Source organism: Physella acuta, unplaced genomic scaffold, assembly GCF_028476545.2.
Source record: "Physella acuta isolate Inbredline_101_S28 unplaced genomic scaffold, ASM2847654v3 ptg000283l, whole genome shotgun sequence".
Classification (NCBI taxonomy): Eukaryota; Metazoa; Mollusca; class Gastropoda; family Physidae; genus Physella; species Physella acuta.
Genome location: NW_026731802.1, coordinates 785,725 through 804,156, shown reverse-complemented (window position 1 = coordinate 804,156; position 18,432 = coordinate 785,725). Strand labels below are relative to the sequence as shown.

At 43.6% G+C, this 18,432-nt stretch overlaps 1 protein-coding gene across 6 annotated transcripts in view; it reads left to right on the top strand.

The window, feature by feature from the left end:
* Window positions 1-18,432, top strand: part of LOC131939562 (protein unc-80 homolog) — a 140,841-nt gene that overhangs the window by 5,576 nt on the left and 116,833 nt on the right. For 2 of the 6 annotated variants that reach the window (XM_059297951.1, XM_059297955.1), the window contains exons 2-10: window positions 2,975-3,054; window positions 5,845-5,981; window positions 10,897-10,945; window positions 11,811-11,963; window positions 13,056-13,265; window positions 15,348-15,531; window positions 15,707-15,894; window positions 17,593-17,807; window positions 17,968-18,018. In XM_059297951.1, coding sequence (XP_059153934.1) covers window positions 5,890-5,981; window positions 10,897-10,945; window positions 11,811-11,963; window positions 13,056-13,265; window positions 15,348-15,531; window positions 15,707-15,894; window positions 17,593-17,807; window positions 17,968-18,018 — 1,142 coding nt within the window. In that variant the 5' untranslated portion in view covers window positions 2,975-3,054; window positions 5,845-5,889. Of the gene's footprint in view, window positions 1-2,974; window positions 3,055-3,116; window positions 3,382-5,844; window positions 5,982-10,896; window positions 10,946-11,810; window positions 11,964-13,055; window positions 13,266-15,347; window positions 15,532-15,706; window positions 15,895-17,592; window positions 17,808-17,967; window positions 18,019-18,432 lie in introns of those variants that run through there. The other 4 variants (XM_059297953.1, XM_059297954.1, XM_059297950.1 and 1 more) reach the window with 3 other exon arrangements.

Here is an 18,432-nt window from a genome sequence, read left to right as displayed (position 1 = left end):
AGTATGCAAAAATTTAGCCAGATATACTGAGTTTAAGTACCCTAAAGCCTGCGTTGAAATGACCCTCTGTTTTTCCAATAAAATACAAAGATTATATAGGGAAATACAACTGGTCAGTTTTGACCCACTTCCCGATTTTTCCGAGATATGCCGAGTTTTTTTTGACACCCCAAGGCTTTCTCCTACCACCTCACAAAATATCAAGGGGGGTCGTCGGAGGACATTTTTTTCCGTAATAGAGCTCATATAAAGAGAATTTCACTCGCGGTCACTTGTTAGCCCTCGTCGAGGGCTTTGAGTGAAACTGACAGGTCAGCCGTACGGCCAAGCCATTTACCTATAAACATGCCGAAAATTAGCGAGATGTAAAGAGGGTAAGTGCCCTAAAATCCGTTTTGAAATGACCCTCTGTTTTTCCCATAAAATACAAAGATTATATAGGGAAATACGACTGGTCAGTTTTGACCCACTTCCCGATTTTTCCGAGATATGCCGAGTTTTTTGTGACACCCCAAGGCGTTCTCCTACCACCTCACAAAATTTCAAGGGGGGTCGTCGGAGGAATTTTTTTTTCTTAATATAGCCCATATAAGGCGCCGGTCAGTCGAGGTCAGTTTTGACCCCTTCTCCGTAGACTTTTCGGCCAACCGTCACCGGCCCTCGTGTTCTATTGCCCCAAGGCACCATCGTGCCAAATTTGACGCGCCTGCGGCGCCGGGAAGTGCCCTATCGGGCACCCGACCACTTTGCTTTATATATATAGATTTAGCCATTGATTTATGTTTATTATTCATTTATCTATAATATTTGACACAAATATATCACAATATACTTCTATTAAAGCCTTGACAATGAGCTAACTTTTTCGTACGATTTTACGTACCTAAAACGATAGCTTACCTGTAAAAGTACTAGATTTAGATCTAGGAACTAGATCTAGAAGTCTAGTAGTAGATCTAAGTACTAAAGTTTAGTAGTAAAGTTAAGTAGGCCTACTACTACTAGTACTACTACTAGTCTAACTATTAATTAGTATCTAATCTATCTAATCTAAGCACTAGATCTAAGATCTAGATCTCGTGATCTAGATTTCTATCTCTAGATCTAGTTGCTGCACTACAAGCCTATTCTTATTCTAAATCTAGATCTAGATTATTCTAATATGCTAGATAACTTATTATCCAGAATCTGGTAAAACCTTAGTTTAGCGTAGGAAATTATCCTTCAATGTTTGTTGAGTTTCGTAAAGATAAGTAACGGTAAACTCCGGGTAAACCATGGTTTATTTGACCATTGAAATATAAATAAAGTCGATTGGAAGAAGACACTAAGAAGATTGGATACACCTGGAGACAGTTGGAGAGACTAGCCCAAGACAGAGAGGCCTGGAAATTAGTAGATCTAAAAATTAAAAAATATATATAAATAATAATGTCAATGTTTTTGGCTTGCAGCAGATTTGCGATAATTAATTAATTAGATCTAGCTAGCTGATAGGCCAAGTAAAAATAATTACGAAAATAGTAAAAATTATTTAAAAAATAGTAACAATGACTAGAACCAGGGTTCATACACTATTTTGAAAATGAAACCAGACCTTTGTAACCACACTATTATTTGTGCTTATAGCTGAGAAACTTTTGTCTGCTATTAAAAACTACCGGTATTTCCCCCCCCCACCCCCCCCCCCCCCCCCCACCACACACACACACACACACACAAAAACGGTGGAGGGGTCACTCTGAGATCACATTAGTCCAGTCTAATACGTCATAGCTTGAATTGTACTGGAACTTGTATTCCCCCTCTCCCACGTCCCCAGCCAAACGGAACCACACAACAGAGTTCACACAAGTTTAGATATCAGTGACCTTTAGTTACTAGGGGTGGCAGGTTAGTCTAACCCTAATGGTCAGCTTTTGCAAAGTGAATTGAAAGTACAGGTAGATAAATTATACGTAGACTACCACTTACTGCTTCCCTCATAATTTTTTTGATATGACTGCCTGCCTGCAACTTCAGACAAATTTAAGAAACAATAGGGGGGGGGGGGGAAGGTTTCGATTTGTATGGCCAATCTTTCTTTCATTAAATAACAATTTTAAATACTTGTAACACATTTACACTGTCAGTCACGCAACAAAAAAAAAAGACAGGTCTAACAATCCCCCCCCCCCCCCCCCTCCCCCAATGATGTAATAACTAAGCAATCAGGTTTCTTCTGCCATCCAGCAAAAAACGTCATACCACAGTGTAGACTTTTTAAAGTCTGAAATTCACTTTTCTAAACTCTAGACTTTATTCAGACTGCATACGAACCCTGTTGAACAATGTTTAGTTGCAGAAATCTTTATCTGAATCACTTAAAAATAACTAGCAACACAAAATGATTTGTAAAGCCGTATTTAACACGCAATTAAAATCAATCTATCCAAATTTTAAACATTTTTTAATTAAAAATAAAAGATGACACCAAATAAAGTATGGTTTACAGTACTTCATGTGGATTCCGGAACTGTGTGACAGACTTTGCCATTGTTTTACTGTTTTTTTTACTGCTATACCATTCTGGAATAATAACTGACGCTAAACTAAGGTTTTTCCTACCTAGAAAATAGTCTGCTACTAAAAATCTCAAGATCTAGACATCTAGTATCTAGACTTAAATCTCTACATCTAGATCTAATAGATTCAAAATGTAAGTAGATTCTAGTTGATCAGGCCTAGACTAGATTCTAGCTGTATTCTTCTACTTCTAGTGATCACATAGGCCTATAGATTTAGTTAGATTTGGTAAATTGATACTTTCATTAAATTAAACATTAATACTACTAGATCCCCCATGGGGCCAATAGGCCCTATTAAAATGTTATTTACTACTATTTAACATTTTGGATGCCCATATTATTAGCAAAGAGGGCATATTTATATTACTACTATAATAATATTAGGCCCATATTTATTTTACTTTAAGGTGTTGGTAAATTGCAAAATGCTAAATGTCGGGGCGGTGAATTACGAGAAGTGCACATTACAAAGTGTTAAATATCAAAGGTATTGGCCTTACATTATGTAATTAACATTGTAGCTGAATATTTCTCAGAATGACCCCTAGCAGGTTTGTCATATGATTTGTGATTGGATTTTGTCAGAGTCAGTATGGACAATAGAACTAGCAGCTTCGGCCAATAATAATTCAAATAGGACAGCACAAAATAGTAGTAAAGTGCGACAGAATGAGATAGCATGTGTTGGTATCATTATATTTCTTCTATATTGTGGAACCCTTTACGTGATAACAAATGAACGTCTTGACTTATGTTGTGATGAACATACTCTTCTATATTGTGGCCCACTAGTTGACTTGTGTGTGTCCTGATGGTACGTCATATGATTTCATTCTTAATATTTATATCACTTCATACTATCTATGTCAGCAAAAAAAGAATGTCATCACTTGAATATGTACAATATAGCAGACATTCCTACTGTCCCCACACAAAAGCAGAATTGTTCCGCTTTTTTACAAAAAATCATGTCCTGTTCCGCCATCCCACTTTTGTCAAAGTTTGGACCACTTTTTCAAAAATAATTAATAAAGAAAACTACTAAATCGAATTGTATGAAATTGCAGGGAAAAGCTATTATCTCCCTTCCGTTTCCATGTTTCCATACAATATTTACAAGTATCACCCAATACTAGATCTACTAAGATAACGTGGACGAGCTAGCTTCTTAATGTTCTTTTTGGTATTTACAATTGGATTGTAGATTTAAATTATGCCTTAAAGTACAATGAAACCATGAATTTTACTATGTATGTCCTAACTCCTTAACTCTTAACTTAAATTTTTTATTGCATACGAAGCCTTCAGCAATTGTGTTCATATGGTCTAGAACATAGCAAGGCAGGAATAATAAAATCAATAATGGCATGTTAAAGTTATTGTTTTTATGGGGGAGGGGGGGGGGAGGGGGGGGGGGTTCTCAAAAGTAAAGTTGCTTTTTTCAAACATGACAGTCAATAGGGCAAGTGAAGTAGAGTTCACTTGTTTCTGTGACCTCGGCTTATAAAGAGATAGTGTGGTCAGCACTATGTCCAGCCGCCTTTACATTCCATAACTTGAGTTAGGTACCCATCAGAGTTGGGTGGACTCAGGGACGGTCTACTGATTTGAACCGGGATTCTTACCCATCAGAGTTGGGTGGACTCAGGGACGGCCTACTGACTTGAACTCGAGGCTCAAATCTTTTGAACAAATTCATTTTATTCACAATTGTTATAATTTCAAATTAACTAAAATCATCGTAATTACTATTAAAATTTTGCTGTGAGATATTTTGCCTTAGATATTTTGTCTGAGATCAGTTCTCCATGGTATCATTTGTCCTGATATATTTTCTCCTGGTATCTTTTGTCCTTGAGATCATTAGTCCTTGAGATCATTAGTCCTTGAGATCATTAGTCCTTGAGATCATTAGTCCTTGAGATAATTTGTCCTTGAGATCATTTGTCCTTGAGATAATTTGTCCTTGAGACCATTAGTCCTTGAGATCATTTGTCCTTGAGATCATTTGTCCTTGAGATCATTTGTCCTTGAGACCATTAGTCCTTGAGATCATTTGTCCTTGAGATCATTTGTCTTTGAGATCATTTGTCCTTGAGATAATTTGTCCTTGAGACCATTAGTCCTTGAGATCATTTGTCCTTGAGATAATTTGTCTTTGAGATCATTTGTCCTTGAGATAATTTGTCCTTGAGATCATTTATCCTTGAGACCATTAGTCCTTGAGATCATTTAACCTTGAGATCATTTGTCCTTGAGATCATTTGTCCTTGAGATCATTTGTCCTTGAGATAATTTGTCTTTGAGATCATTTGTCCTTGAGATAATTTGTCTTTGAGATCATTTATCCTTGAGACCATTAGTCCTTGAGATCATTTAACCTTGAGATCATTTGTCCTTGAGATCATTTGTCCTTGAGATCATTTGTCCTTGAGATCATTTGTCCTTGAGGTCATTTGTCCTTGAGATCATTTGTCTTTGAGATCATTTGTCCTTGAGGTCATTTGTCCTTGAGGTCATTAGTCCTTGATATCATTTACCCTTGAGATCATTTGTCCTTGAGATCATTTGTCCTTGAGATCATTTGTCTTTGAGATCATTTGTCCTTGAGGTCATTTGTCCTTGAGGTCATTAGTCCTTGATATCATTTACCCTTGAGATCATTTGTCCTTGATCATTTGTCCTTGAGATCATTTGTCTTTGAGATCATTTGTCCTTGAGGTCATTTGTCCTTGAGGTCATTTGTCTTTAGGGGGATTGTCTGCTGAGATGTGATGTGATTTTAGGGTCAGTGGTCTGGCTTTTTGTGATGCTGTGATGTGATGTGATTTTGTGGTCAGAGGTCTGGCTTTTTGTGATGCTGTGATGTGATGTGATTTTAGGGTCAGTGGTCTGGCTTTTTGTGATGATCATTATTTCCTGTTCACGCCCAACATGAGGCAAAAGAAGTTCAACTGCTTCAAAGACCTCGGCATACGAAAGGATAGCGTGGTCAGCACAATGCCCAGCATCTTTGTTTCCTTAATGTGAGTTAGGTACCCATCAAAGCTGGGTGGACTCAAGGACATTTTACTGATTTGAACCTGGATTTGTACTCGAGACTTCGGGTTAGCGGCCTAGCTCTATACCGCTAGGCCACCCCATCCCATAGTGAAAAGGATAGTTAATTCTGAATAACTTAATATTATTAATAATTTTTGTGTACACCTATTGTAAGTAAATTTGAGTCAATAAGACATTAACTGATTTTAACATTCAAATATTTTTTGGTTAACAGTTAAAAAGTTAACAAGTACTAGACTAATAACAAAACAAGTTGACAATGGTTAAAAGAAAAGCCCAAAGTGGAGATGACCTTGATGGGGACCAGTCAGTTCCCCTTCCCATCCAGACCTTCTTTTGGAGGCAAACCAGGTAAGCAGACACACCAGGTAAGCACATCAGACAGACACACCAGGTAAGCACATCAGACAGACACACCAGGTAAGCACATCAGACAGACACACCAGGTAAGCACATCAGACAGACACACCAGGTAAGCACATCAGACAGACACCCCAGGTAAGCACATCAGACAGACACACACCAGGTAAGCACATCAGACAAACACCCCAGGTAAGCACATCAGACAGACACCCCAGGTAAGCACATTAGACAGACACACCAGGTAAGCACATCAGACAAACACCCCAGGTAAGCACATCAGACAGACACCCCAGGTAAGCACATCAGACAGACACACCAGGTAAGCACATCAGACAGACACCCCAGGTAAGCACATCAGACAGACACACCAGGTAAGCACATCAGACAGACACACCAGGTAAGCACATCAGACAGACACACCAGGTAAGCACATCAGACAGACACACCAGGTAAGCACATCAGACAAACACCCCAGGTAAGCACATCAGACAAACACCCCAGGTAAGCACATCAGACAGACACACCAGGTAAGCACATCAGACAGACACACACCAGGTAAGCACATCAGACAGACACACACCAGGTAAGCACATTAGACAGACACACCAGGTAAGCACATCAGACAGACACCCCAGGTAAGCACATCAGACAGACACCCCAGGTAAGCACATCAGACAGACACACCAGGTAAGCACATCAGACAGACACCCCAGGTAAGCACATCAGACAGACACACACCAGGTAAGCACATCAGACAGACACACCAGGTAAGCACATCAGACAGACACACCAGGTAAGCACATCAGACAGACACACCAGGTAAGCACATCAGACAGACACACCAGGTAAGCACATCAGACAGACACACCAGGTAAGCACATCAGACAGACACACCAGGTAAGCAGACACACCAGGTAAGCACATCAGACAGACACACCAGGTAAGCACATCAGACAGACACACCAGGTAAGCACATCAGACAAACACCCCAGGTAAGCACATCAGACAGACACACACCAGGTAAGCACATCAGACAGACACACCAGGTAAGCACATCAGACAGACACACCAGGTAAGCACATCAGACAGACACACCAGGTAAGCACATCAGACAGACACCCCAGGTAAGCACATCAGACAAACACCCCAGGTAAGCACATCAGACAAACACCCCAGGTAAGCACATCAGACAGACACACCAGGTAAGCACATCAGACAGACCAGGTAAGCACATCAGACAGACACCCCAGGTAAGCACATCAGACAGACACACCAGGTAAGCACATCAGACAAACACCCCAGGTAAGCACATCAGACAAACACCCCAGGTAAGCACATCAGACAAACACCCCAGGTAAGCACATCAGACAGACACACCAGGTAAGCACATCAGACAGACACACCAGGTAAGCACATCAGACAGACACACCAGGTAAGCACATCAGACAGACACACCAGGTAAGCACATCAGACAGACACACCAGGTAAGCACATCAGACAGACACACCAGGTAAGCACATCAGACAGACACACCAGGTAAGCACATCAGACAGACACACCAGGTAAGCACATCAGACAGACACACCAGGTAAGCACATCAGACAGACACACCAGGTAAGCAGACACACCAGGTAAGCACATCAGACAGACCAGGTAAGCACATCAGACAGACACACCAGGTAAGCACATCAGACAGACACACCAGGTAAGCACATCAGACAGACACACCAGGTAAGCACATCAGACAGACACACCAGGTAAGCACATCAGACAGACACACCAGGTAAGCACATCAGACAGACACACCAGGTAAGCACATCAGACAGACACACCAGGTAAGCACATCAGACAGACACCCCAGGTAAGCACATCAGACAGACACACCAGGTAAGCACATCAGACAGACACACCAGGTAAGCACATCAGACAGACACACCAGGTAAGCACATCAGACAGACACACCAGGTAAGCACATCAGACAGACACACCAGGTAAGCACATCAGACACACCAGGTAAGCACATCAGACAGACACACCAGGTAAGCACATCAGACAGACAGACCAGGTAAGCACATCAGACAGACACACCAGGTAAGCACATCAGACACACCAGGTAAGCACATCAGACAGACACACCAGGTAAGCACATCAGACAGACACACCAGGTAAGCACATCAGACAGACACACCAGGTAAGCACATCAGACAGACACACCAGGTAAGCACATCAGACAGACACACCAGGTAAGCACATCAGACAGACACACCAGGTAAGCACATCAGACAGACACACCAGGTAAGCACATCAGACAGACACACCAGGTAAGCACATCAGACAGACACACCAGGTAAGCACATCAGACAGACACACCAGGTAAGCACATCAGACAGACACACCAGGTAAGCACATCAGACAGACACACCAGGTAAGCACATCAGACAGACACACCAGGTAAGCACATCAGACAGACACACCAGGTAAGCACATCAGACAGACACACCAGGTAAGCACATCAGACAGACACACCAGGTAAGCACATCAGACACACCAGGTAAGCACATCAGACAGACACACCAGGTAAGCACATCAGACAGACACACCAGGTAAGCACATCAGACAGACACACCAGGTAAGCACATCAGACAAACACACCAGGTAAGCACATCAGACAAACACCCCAGGTAAGCACATCAGACAGACACACCAGGTAAGCACATCAGACAGACAGACCAGGTAAGCACATCAGACAGACACACCAGGTAAGCACATCAGACACACCAGGTAAGCACATCAGACAGACACACCAGGTAAGCACATCAGACAGACACACCAGGTAAGCACATCAGACAGACACACCAGGTAAGCACATCAGACAGACACACCAGGTAAGCACATCAGACAGACACACCAGGTAAGCACATCAGACAGACACACCAGGTAAGCACATCAGACAGACACCCCAGGTAAGCACATCAGACAGACACACCAGGTAAGCACATCAGACAGACACACCAGGTAAGCACATCAGACACACCAGGTAAGCACATCAGACAGACACACCAGGTAAGCACATTAGACAGACACACCAGGTAAGCACATCAGACAGACACACCAGGTAAGCACATCAGACAGACACCCCAGGTAAGCACATCAGACAGACACACCAGGTAAGCACATCAGACAAACACCCCAGGTAAGCACATCAGACAAACACACCAGGTAAGCACATCAGACAGACACACCAGGTAAGCACATCAGACAGACACACCAGGTAAGCACATCAGACAGACACACCAGGTAAGCACATCAGACACACCAGGTAAGCACATCAGACAGACACACCAGGTAAGCACATCAGACAGACACACCAGGTAAGCACATCAGACACACCAGGTAAGCACATCAGACAGACACACCAGGTAAGCACATCAGACAGACAGACCAGGTAAGCACATCAGACAGACACACCAGGTAAGCACATCAGACACACCAGGTAAGCACATCAGACAGACACACCAGGTAAGCACATCAGACACACCAGGTAAGCACATCAGACAGACACACCAGGTAAGCACATCAGACAGACACACCAGGTAAGCACATCAGACAGACAGACCAGGTAAGCACATCAGACAGACACACCAGGTAAGCACATCAGACACACCAGGTAAGCACATCAGACAGACACACCAGGTAAGCACATCAGACAGACACACCAGGTAAGCACATCAGACAGACACACCAGGTAAGCACATCAGACAGACACACCAGGTAAGCACATCAGACAGACACCCCAGGTAAGCACATCAGACAGACACACCAGGTAAGCACATCAGACAGACACACCAGGTAAGCACATCAGACAGACACACCAGGTAAGCACATCAGACAGACACACCAGGTAAGCACATCAGACAGACACACCAGGTAAGCACATCAGACACACCAGGTAAGCACATCAGACAGACACACCAGGTAAGCACATCAGACAGACAGACCAGGTAAGCACATCAGACAGACACACCAGGTAAGCACATCAGACACACCAGGTAAGCACATCAGACAGACACACCAGGTAAGCACATCAGACAGACACACCAGGTAAGCACATCAGACAGACACACCAGGTAAGCACATCAGACAGACACACCAGGTAAGCACATCAGACAGACACACCAGGTAAGCACATCAGACAGACAGACCAGGTAAGCACATCAGACAGACACCCCAGGTAAGCACATCAGACACACCAGGTAAGCACATCAGACAGACACACCAGGTAAGCACATCAGACAGACACACCAGGTAAGCACATCAGACAGACACACCAGGTAAGCACATCAGACAGACACCCCAGGTAAGCACATCAGACAGACACACCAGGTAAGCACATCAGACAGACACACCAGGTAAGCACATCAGACAGACACACCAGGTAAGCACATCAGACACACCAGGTAAGCACATCAGACAGACACACCAGGTAAGCACATCAGACAGACACACCAGGTAAGCACATCAGACAGACACACCAGGTAAGCACATCAGACAGACACACCAGGTAAGCACATCAGACAGACACCCCAGGTAAGCACATCAGACAGACACACCAGGTAAGCACATCAGACAGACACACCAGGTAAGCACATCAGACAGACACACCAGGTAAGCACATCAGACACACCAGGTAAGCACATCAGACAGACACACCAGGTAAGCACATCAGACAGACAGACCAGGTAAGCACATCAGACAGACACACCAGGTAAGCACATCAGACACACCAGGTAAGCACATCAGACAGACAGACCAGGTAAGCACATCAGACAGACACACCCACACTAAGTAGAGATAGATTCTGTGACCAATACTTTTATTTTTAATATGAATGCTATACCTCCAGCCCCTTCATCAGACCCAAGCAAGGCAAGTTGTGTGAAGCTTCTTGTGTGGTAAGGACATGGTGGCTGTTTGATTGACATAAGTCATATGGTTTGTTTGTCAATGTTTTTGGATGTATAGTTTGCTGTTAGTTTGTCAATGTTTTTGGATGTTTAGTTTGCTGTTTGTTTGTCAATGTTTTTGGATGTTTAGTTTGCTGTTTGTTTGTCAATGTTTTTGGATGTTTAGTTTGCTGTTTGTATGCTAATATTGGTATGATTAGTTTGCTGTTTGTATGCTAATATTGGTATGATTAGTTTGCTGTTTGTATGTGAGTGTTTGTAAGATAAGTTTTCTGTTTGTATGTGAATGTTTGTATGACAAGTTTTCTGTTTGTATGTGAATGTTTGTATGATAAGTTTTCTGTTTGTATGTGAATGTTTGTATGTGAATGTTTGTATGACAAGTTAACTGTTTGTATGTGAATGTTTGTATGATAAGTTTTCTGTTTGTATGTGAATGTTTGTATGACAAGTTTTCTGTTTGTATGTGAATGTTTGTATGATAAGTTTTCTGTTTGTATGTGAATGTTTGTATGACAAGTTTTCTGTTTGTATGTGAATGTTTGTATGATAAGTTTTCTGTTTGTATGTGAATGTTTGTATGATAAGTTAACTGTTTGTATGTGAATGTTTGTATGATAAGTTTACTGTTTGTATGTGAATGTTTGTATGATAAGTTTACTGTTTGTATGTGAATGTTTGTATGATAAGTTAACTGTTTGTATGTGAATGTTTGTATGATAAGTTAACTGTTTGTATGTGAATGTTTGTATGATAAGTTTTCTGTTTGTATGTGAATGTTTGTATGATAAGTTAACTGTTTGTATGTGAATGTTTGTATGATAAGTTAACTGTTTGTATGTGAATGTTCCAGTCGTTTGAACGTGTGGTGGTCCAGAACATTCTCCATGGCCTGTCCCCCAGCCTGTGTGAGGCTGTCCAGAGTGTGTCCAGGTGGAAGGTGGTCCAGGCTTCATTCCCCCACCTCATGCACGCCTGCTCCTCTCTCATTGCAGCTTGCAAGAAGGTAAGGCAACATCTTTTCATCTAGGTAGCCCAAGATCTTTTCATCTAGGTAGCCCAAGATCTTTTCATCTAGGTAGCCCAAGATCTTTTCATCTAGGTAGCCCAAGATCTTTTCATCTAGGTAGCCCAAGATCTTTTCATCTAGGTAGCCCAAGATCTTTTCATCTAGGTAGCCCAAGATCTTTTCATCTAGGTAGCCCAAGATCTTTTCATCTAGGTAGCCCAAGATCTTTTCATCTAGGTAGCCCAAGATCTTTTCATCTAGGTAGCCCAAGATCTTTTCATCTAGGTAGCCCAAGATCTTTTCATCTAGGTAGCCCAAGATCTTTTCATCTAGGTAGCCCAAGATCTTTTCATCTAGGTAGCCCAAGATCTTTTCATCTAGGTAGCCCAAGATCTTTTATTGATGTAGAATTTTTTAGGCAAATTTGCGCTAAATGCTGATATGATGGTACAATTTAATGAACTTATTGAATACAAGATAACAAAATAGTTTGTCCTAATGTAGACAATACATGTACAAATGTCATGTACATTGACAGGTTAAGACAAATGTCATGTAGATTGACAGGTTAAGACAAATGTCATGTAGATTGACAGGTTAAGACAAATGTCATGTAGATTGACAGGTTAAGACAAATGTCATGTAGATTGACAGGTTAAGACAAATGTCATGTACATTGACAGGTTAAGACAAATGTCATGTAGATTGACAGGTTAAGACACATGTCATGTACATTGACAGGTTAAGACAAATGTCATGTAGATTGACAGGTTAAGACAAATGTCATGTACATTGACAGGTTAAGACAAATGTCATGTAGATTGACAGGTTAAGACAAATGTCATGTAGATTGACAGGTTAAGACAAATGGCATGTACATTGACAGGTTAAGACAAATGTCATGTAGATTGACAGGTTAAGACAAATGTCATGTACATTGACAGGTTAAGACAAATGTCATGTACATTGACAGGTTAAGACACATGTCATGTACATTGACAGGTTAAGACAAATGTCATGTAGATTGACAGGTTAAGACAAATGTCATGTACATTGACAGGTTAAGACAAATGTCATGTACATCCCCAGGGTAACCCAGAGAACAGCTTTGGCCCCAGTGAGACCAAGCTACTCTACACGCTGCACTGGATTATCCTGGACGCGGCCTCCGAGTGTGAAGATGCAGATGCAGAGTTCATGGCGCTGCGTGACATGAAGGGCGGGTCACCCCACATGCACTCACTCAGCACCGTGCAGCTCTTTGTTTATCTGTTTGCACCACTGGTGCATTTACTTAAGGTGCTTTGGTGTTTGATTGGTTCATTTACTTAAGGTGCTTTGGTGTTTGATTGGTACATTTACTTAAGGTGCTTTGGTGTTTGATTGGTACATTTACTTAAGGTGCTTTGGTGTTTGATTGGTACATTTACTTAAGGTGCTTTGGTGTTTGATTGGTACATTTACTTAAGGTGCTTTGGTGTTTGATTGGTACATTTACTTAAGGTGCTTTGGTGTTTGATTGGTTCATTTACTTAAGGTGCTTTGGTGTTTGATTGGTACATTTACTTAAGGTGCTTTGGTGTTTGATTGGTACATTTACTTAAGGTGCTTTGGTGTTTGATTGGTTCATTTACTTAAGGTGCTTTGGTGTTTGATTGGTACATTTACTTAAGGTGCTTTGGTGTTTGATTGGTTCATTTACTTAAGGTGCTTTGGTGTTTGATTGGTACATTTACTTAAGGTGTTTTGGTGTTTGATTGGTTCATTTACTTAAGGTGTTTTGGTGTTTGATTGGTTCATTTACTTAACATTTATGTTTGATAACTCACTGAGTGGAATTCCATTTGGTTACAAATGCCAGCAAACTTTAGCTGTGGTTCTGGTATCTGATTGAACCCCCTGTCTCCCCAGGACACTTTGAACCCCCTGTCTCCCCAGGACTCAGACTTTGAACCCCCTGTCTCCCCAGGACTCAGACTTTGAACCCCCTGTCTCCCCAGGACTCAGACTTTGAACCCCCTGTCTCCCCAGGACTCAGACTTTGAACCCCCTGTCTCCCCAGGACTCAGACTTTGAACCCCCTGTCTCCCCAGGACTCAGACTTTGAACCCCCTGTCTCCCCAGGTCTCAGACTTTGAACCCCCTGTCTCCCCAGGACTCAGACTTTGAACCCCCTGTCTCCCCAGGACTGAGACTTTGAACCCCCTGTCTCCCCAGGACTCAGACTTTGAACCCCCTGTCTCCCCAGGACTCAGACTTTGAACCCCCTGTCTCCCCAGGACTCAGACTTTGAACCCCCTGTCTCCCCAGGACTCAGACTTTGAACCCCCTGTCTCCCCAGGACACTTTGAACCCCCTGTCTCCCCAGGACTCAGACTTTGAACCCCCTGTCTCCCCAGGACTCAGACTTTGAACCCCCTGTCTCCCCAGGTCTCAGACTTTGAACCCCCTGTCTCCCCAGGACTCAGACTTTGAACCCCCTGTCTCCCCAGGACTCAGACTTTGAACCCCCTGTCTCCCCAGGACTCAGACTTTGAACCCCCTGTCTCCCCAGGACTCAGACTTTGAACCCCCTGTCTCCCCAGGACTCAGACTTTGAACCCCCTGTCTCCCCAGGACTCAGACTTTGAACCCCCTGTCTCCCCAGGACTCAGACTTTGAACCCCCTGTCTCCCCAGGACTCAGACTTTGAACCCCCTGTCTCCCCAGGACTCAGACTTTGAACCCCCTGTCTCCCCAGGACTCAGACTTTGAACCCCCTGTCTCCCCAGGACTCAGACTTTGAACCCCCTGTCTCCCCAGGACTCAGACTTTGAACCCCCTGTCTCCCCAGGACTCAGACTTTGAACCCCCTGTCTCCCTAGGACTCAGACTTTGAACCCCCTGTCTCCCCAGGACTCAGACTTTGAACCCCCTGTCTCCCCAGGACTCAGACTTTGAACCCCCTGTCTCCCCAGGACTCAGACTTTGAACCCCCTGTCTCCCCAGGTCTCAGACTTTGAACCCCCTGTCTCCCCAGGACTCAGACTTTGAACCCCCTGTCTCCCCAGGACTGAGACTTTGAACCCCCTGTCTCCCCAGGACTCAGACTTTGAACCCCCTGTCTCCCCAGGACTCAGACTTTGAACCCCCTGTCTCCCCAGGACACTTTGAACCCCCTGTCTCCCCAGGACTCAGACTTTGAACCCCCTGTCTCCCCAGGACTCAGACTTTGAACCCCCTGTCTCCCCAGGACTTTGAACCCCCTGTCTCCCCAGGACTCAGACTTTGAATCCCCTGTCTCCCCAGGACTCAGACTTTGAACCCCCTGTCTCCCCAGGACTCAGACTTTGAACCCCCTGTCTCCCCAGGACTTAGACTTTGAACCCCCTGTCTCCCCAGGACTCAGACTTTGAATCCCTGAAGCTGGAGAACGGCCTGCGCCTGTGGCAGCCTCTCTGGGAGTACCAGCAGCCAGACATTCCCTGCTTCGCCACTCCCGTCAAGCCTCAGCGGAGTGTCCTTCGAGCTCAAAGGTCACAGCTCAAGGTCAACACGAATGCAGCCAATATTTATGTTGGGAAAGGTTTTCAATCATTTCTTTCTTAGTCTAGACTGACACAGTTACACACCTGTCTATAGACTGACACAGTTACACACCTGCTGTATGACGGACACAGTTACACACCTGCTGTATGACTGACACAGTTACACATCTGCTGTATGACGGACACAGTTACACACCTGTGACTGTCCACCAGGTACCTCCCGTGAAAACCTGGCCTTCCTGTTTGATGATGTGACCAGTCAGCACAGCATAGAAGAGGAGCAGACACCAATAGCACCTCTGGCTCGCATGAGTGACATCTGCACATTGTCTACAGCTGACTCACAGACTGCCACAATGGAGGTCATTTGTGAGAACTGTAACACAGTCATCCCAGTCAAGGTACCCACTTTTTCTTGTCACACTCAAGGTACCCACTTTTTGTTGTCACACTCAAGGTACCCACTATTTGTTGTCACACTCAAGGTACCCACTTTTTTTTGTCACACTCAAGGTACCCACTTTTTGTTGTCACACTCAAGGTACCCACTTTTTTCTGTCGTTTTCTTGTACTCATGGCACCCACTTTTTGTTTGTATAGTTGTTGTAGTCATGAAAGTACCCACTTGTTGTTTTCGTCAAGGTACCTACCTGTAGTTGTAGGTAGTTCCATTGATGTATTGAGTTGTATAACCAGTATGTGCCCACCTGTAGTTGTAGGTCGACAAGTTCCATTGATGTATTGAGTTGTATAACCAGCTTGTGCCCACCTGTAGTTGTAGGTCGACAAGTTCCATTGATGTATTGAGTTGTATAACCAGTATGTGCCCACCTGTAGTTGTAGGTCGACAAGTTCCATTGATGTATTGAGTTGTATAACCAGCTTGTGCCCACCTGTAGTTGTAGGTCGACAAGTTCCATTGATGTATTGAGTTGTATAACCAGTATGTGCCCACCTGTAGTTGTAGGTTGACAAGTTCCATTGATGTATTGAGTTGTATAACCAGCTTGTGCCCACCTGTAGTTGTAGGTCGACAAGTTCCATTGATGTATTGAGTTGTATAACCTGTAGTTGTAGGTTGACAAGTTCCATTGATGTATTGAGTTGTATAACCAGCTTGTGCCCACCTGTAGTTGTAGGTCGACAAGTTCCATTGATGTATTGAGTTGTATAACCTGTAGTTGTAGGTCGACAAGTTCCATTGATGTATTGAGTTGTATAACCAGCTTGTGCCCACCTGTAGTTGTAGGTCGACAAGTTCCATTGATGTATTGAGTTGTATAACCTGTAGTTGTAGGTCGACAAGTTCCATTGATGTATTGAGTTGTATAACCAGCTTGTGCCCACCTGTAGTTGTAGGTCGACAAGTTCCATTGATGTATTGAGTTGTATAACCAGCTTGTGCCCACCTGTAGTTGTAGGTCGACAAGTTCCATTGATGTATTGAGTTGTATAACCAGCTTGTGCCCACCTGTAGTTGTAGGTCGACAAGTTCCATTGATGTATTGAGTTGTATAACCAGCTTGTGCCCACCTGTAGTTGTAGGTCGACAAGTTCCATTGATGTATTGAGTTGTATAACCTGTAGTTGTAGGTCGACAAGTTCCATTGATGTATTGAGTTGTATAACCTGTAGTTGTAGGTCGACAAGTTCCATTGATGTATTGAGTTGTATAACCTGTAGTTGTAGGTCGACAAGTTCCATTGATGTATTGAGTTGTATAACCTGTAGTTGTAGGTCGACAAGTTCCATTGATGTATTGAGTTGTATAACCTGTAGTTGTAGGTCGACAAGTTCCATTGATGTATTGAGTTGTATAACCTGTAGTTGTAGGTCGACAAGTTCCATTGATGTATTGAGTTGTATAACCTGTAGTTGTAGGTCGACAAGTTCCATTGATGTATTGAGTTGTATAACCTGTAGTTGTAGGTCGACAAGTTCCATTGATGTATTGAGTTGTATAACCAGCTTGTGCCCACCTGTAGTTGTAGGTCGACAAGTTCCATTTATGTATTGAGTTGTACAACCTGTAGTTGTAGGTCGACAAGTTCCATTGATGTATTGAGTTGTATAACCAGTATGTGCACCAACCCTTACAGAGCACAGATGGGGGCATGGTCTGCCGCTGTGGCAGGAAGGACACACTGGTGGCATTTCTCCCAGACTCCAATAACTACGCCTTCCTCAAGCTGACCTCCGCTGTTGATAAAGATTACGTCAAGCAGAAGTTGGCGTCTGCTGTAACTAGTGGTACCAGAGCTCCAGGCGCTCTGGACATTCTAAGTGCCAGCTACCTGGACGTTGCTGTCCTCAGGTCAGTTGTGTGTCCTTAGGTCAGTTGTGTGGTTGTCTGTCCTTAGGTCAGTTGTGTGGTTGTCTGACCTTAGGTCAGTTGTGTGGCTGTCTGCCCTTAAGATAGTGTTTTAAATCTCTGCCTGTTGTCCTGATGTTGTCCTGACACTTGACTTCCCCAGATGTTTGTTCTGTCTCAGCTGGTCAGAGGATGGAATCTACTGGGCCTTAAGGTAAGGACATTTGTATAGGGGGGGGGGGAGCTCAAGGTAAGGACATTTGTATAGGGGGGGGTCAAGGTAAGGACATTTGTATAAGGGGGGGGGGGGCTCAAGGTAAGGACATTTGTATAAGGGGGGGGGGGGCTCAAGGTAAGGACATTTGTATAAAGGGGGGGGGGGAGCTCAAGGTAAGGACATTTGTGTAGGGGGGGCTCAAGGTAAGGACATTTGTATAAGGGGGGGGGAGCTCAAGGTAAGGACATTTGTGTAGGGGGGGCTCAAGGTAAGGACATTTGTATAAGGGGGGGGGGGCTCAAGGTAAGGACATTTGTATAGGGGGGGACTCAAGGTAAGGACATTTGTGTAGGGGGGTGCTCAAGGTAAGGACATTTGTATAAGGGGGGGGGGCCTCAAGGTAAGGACATT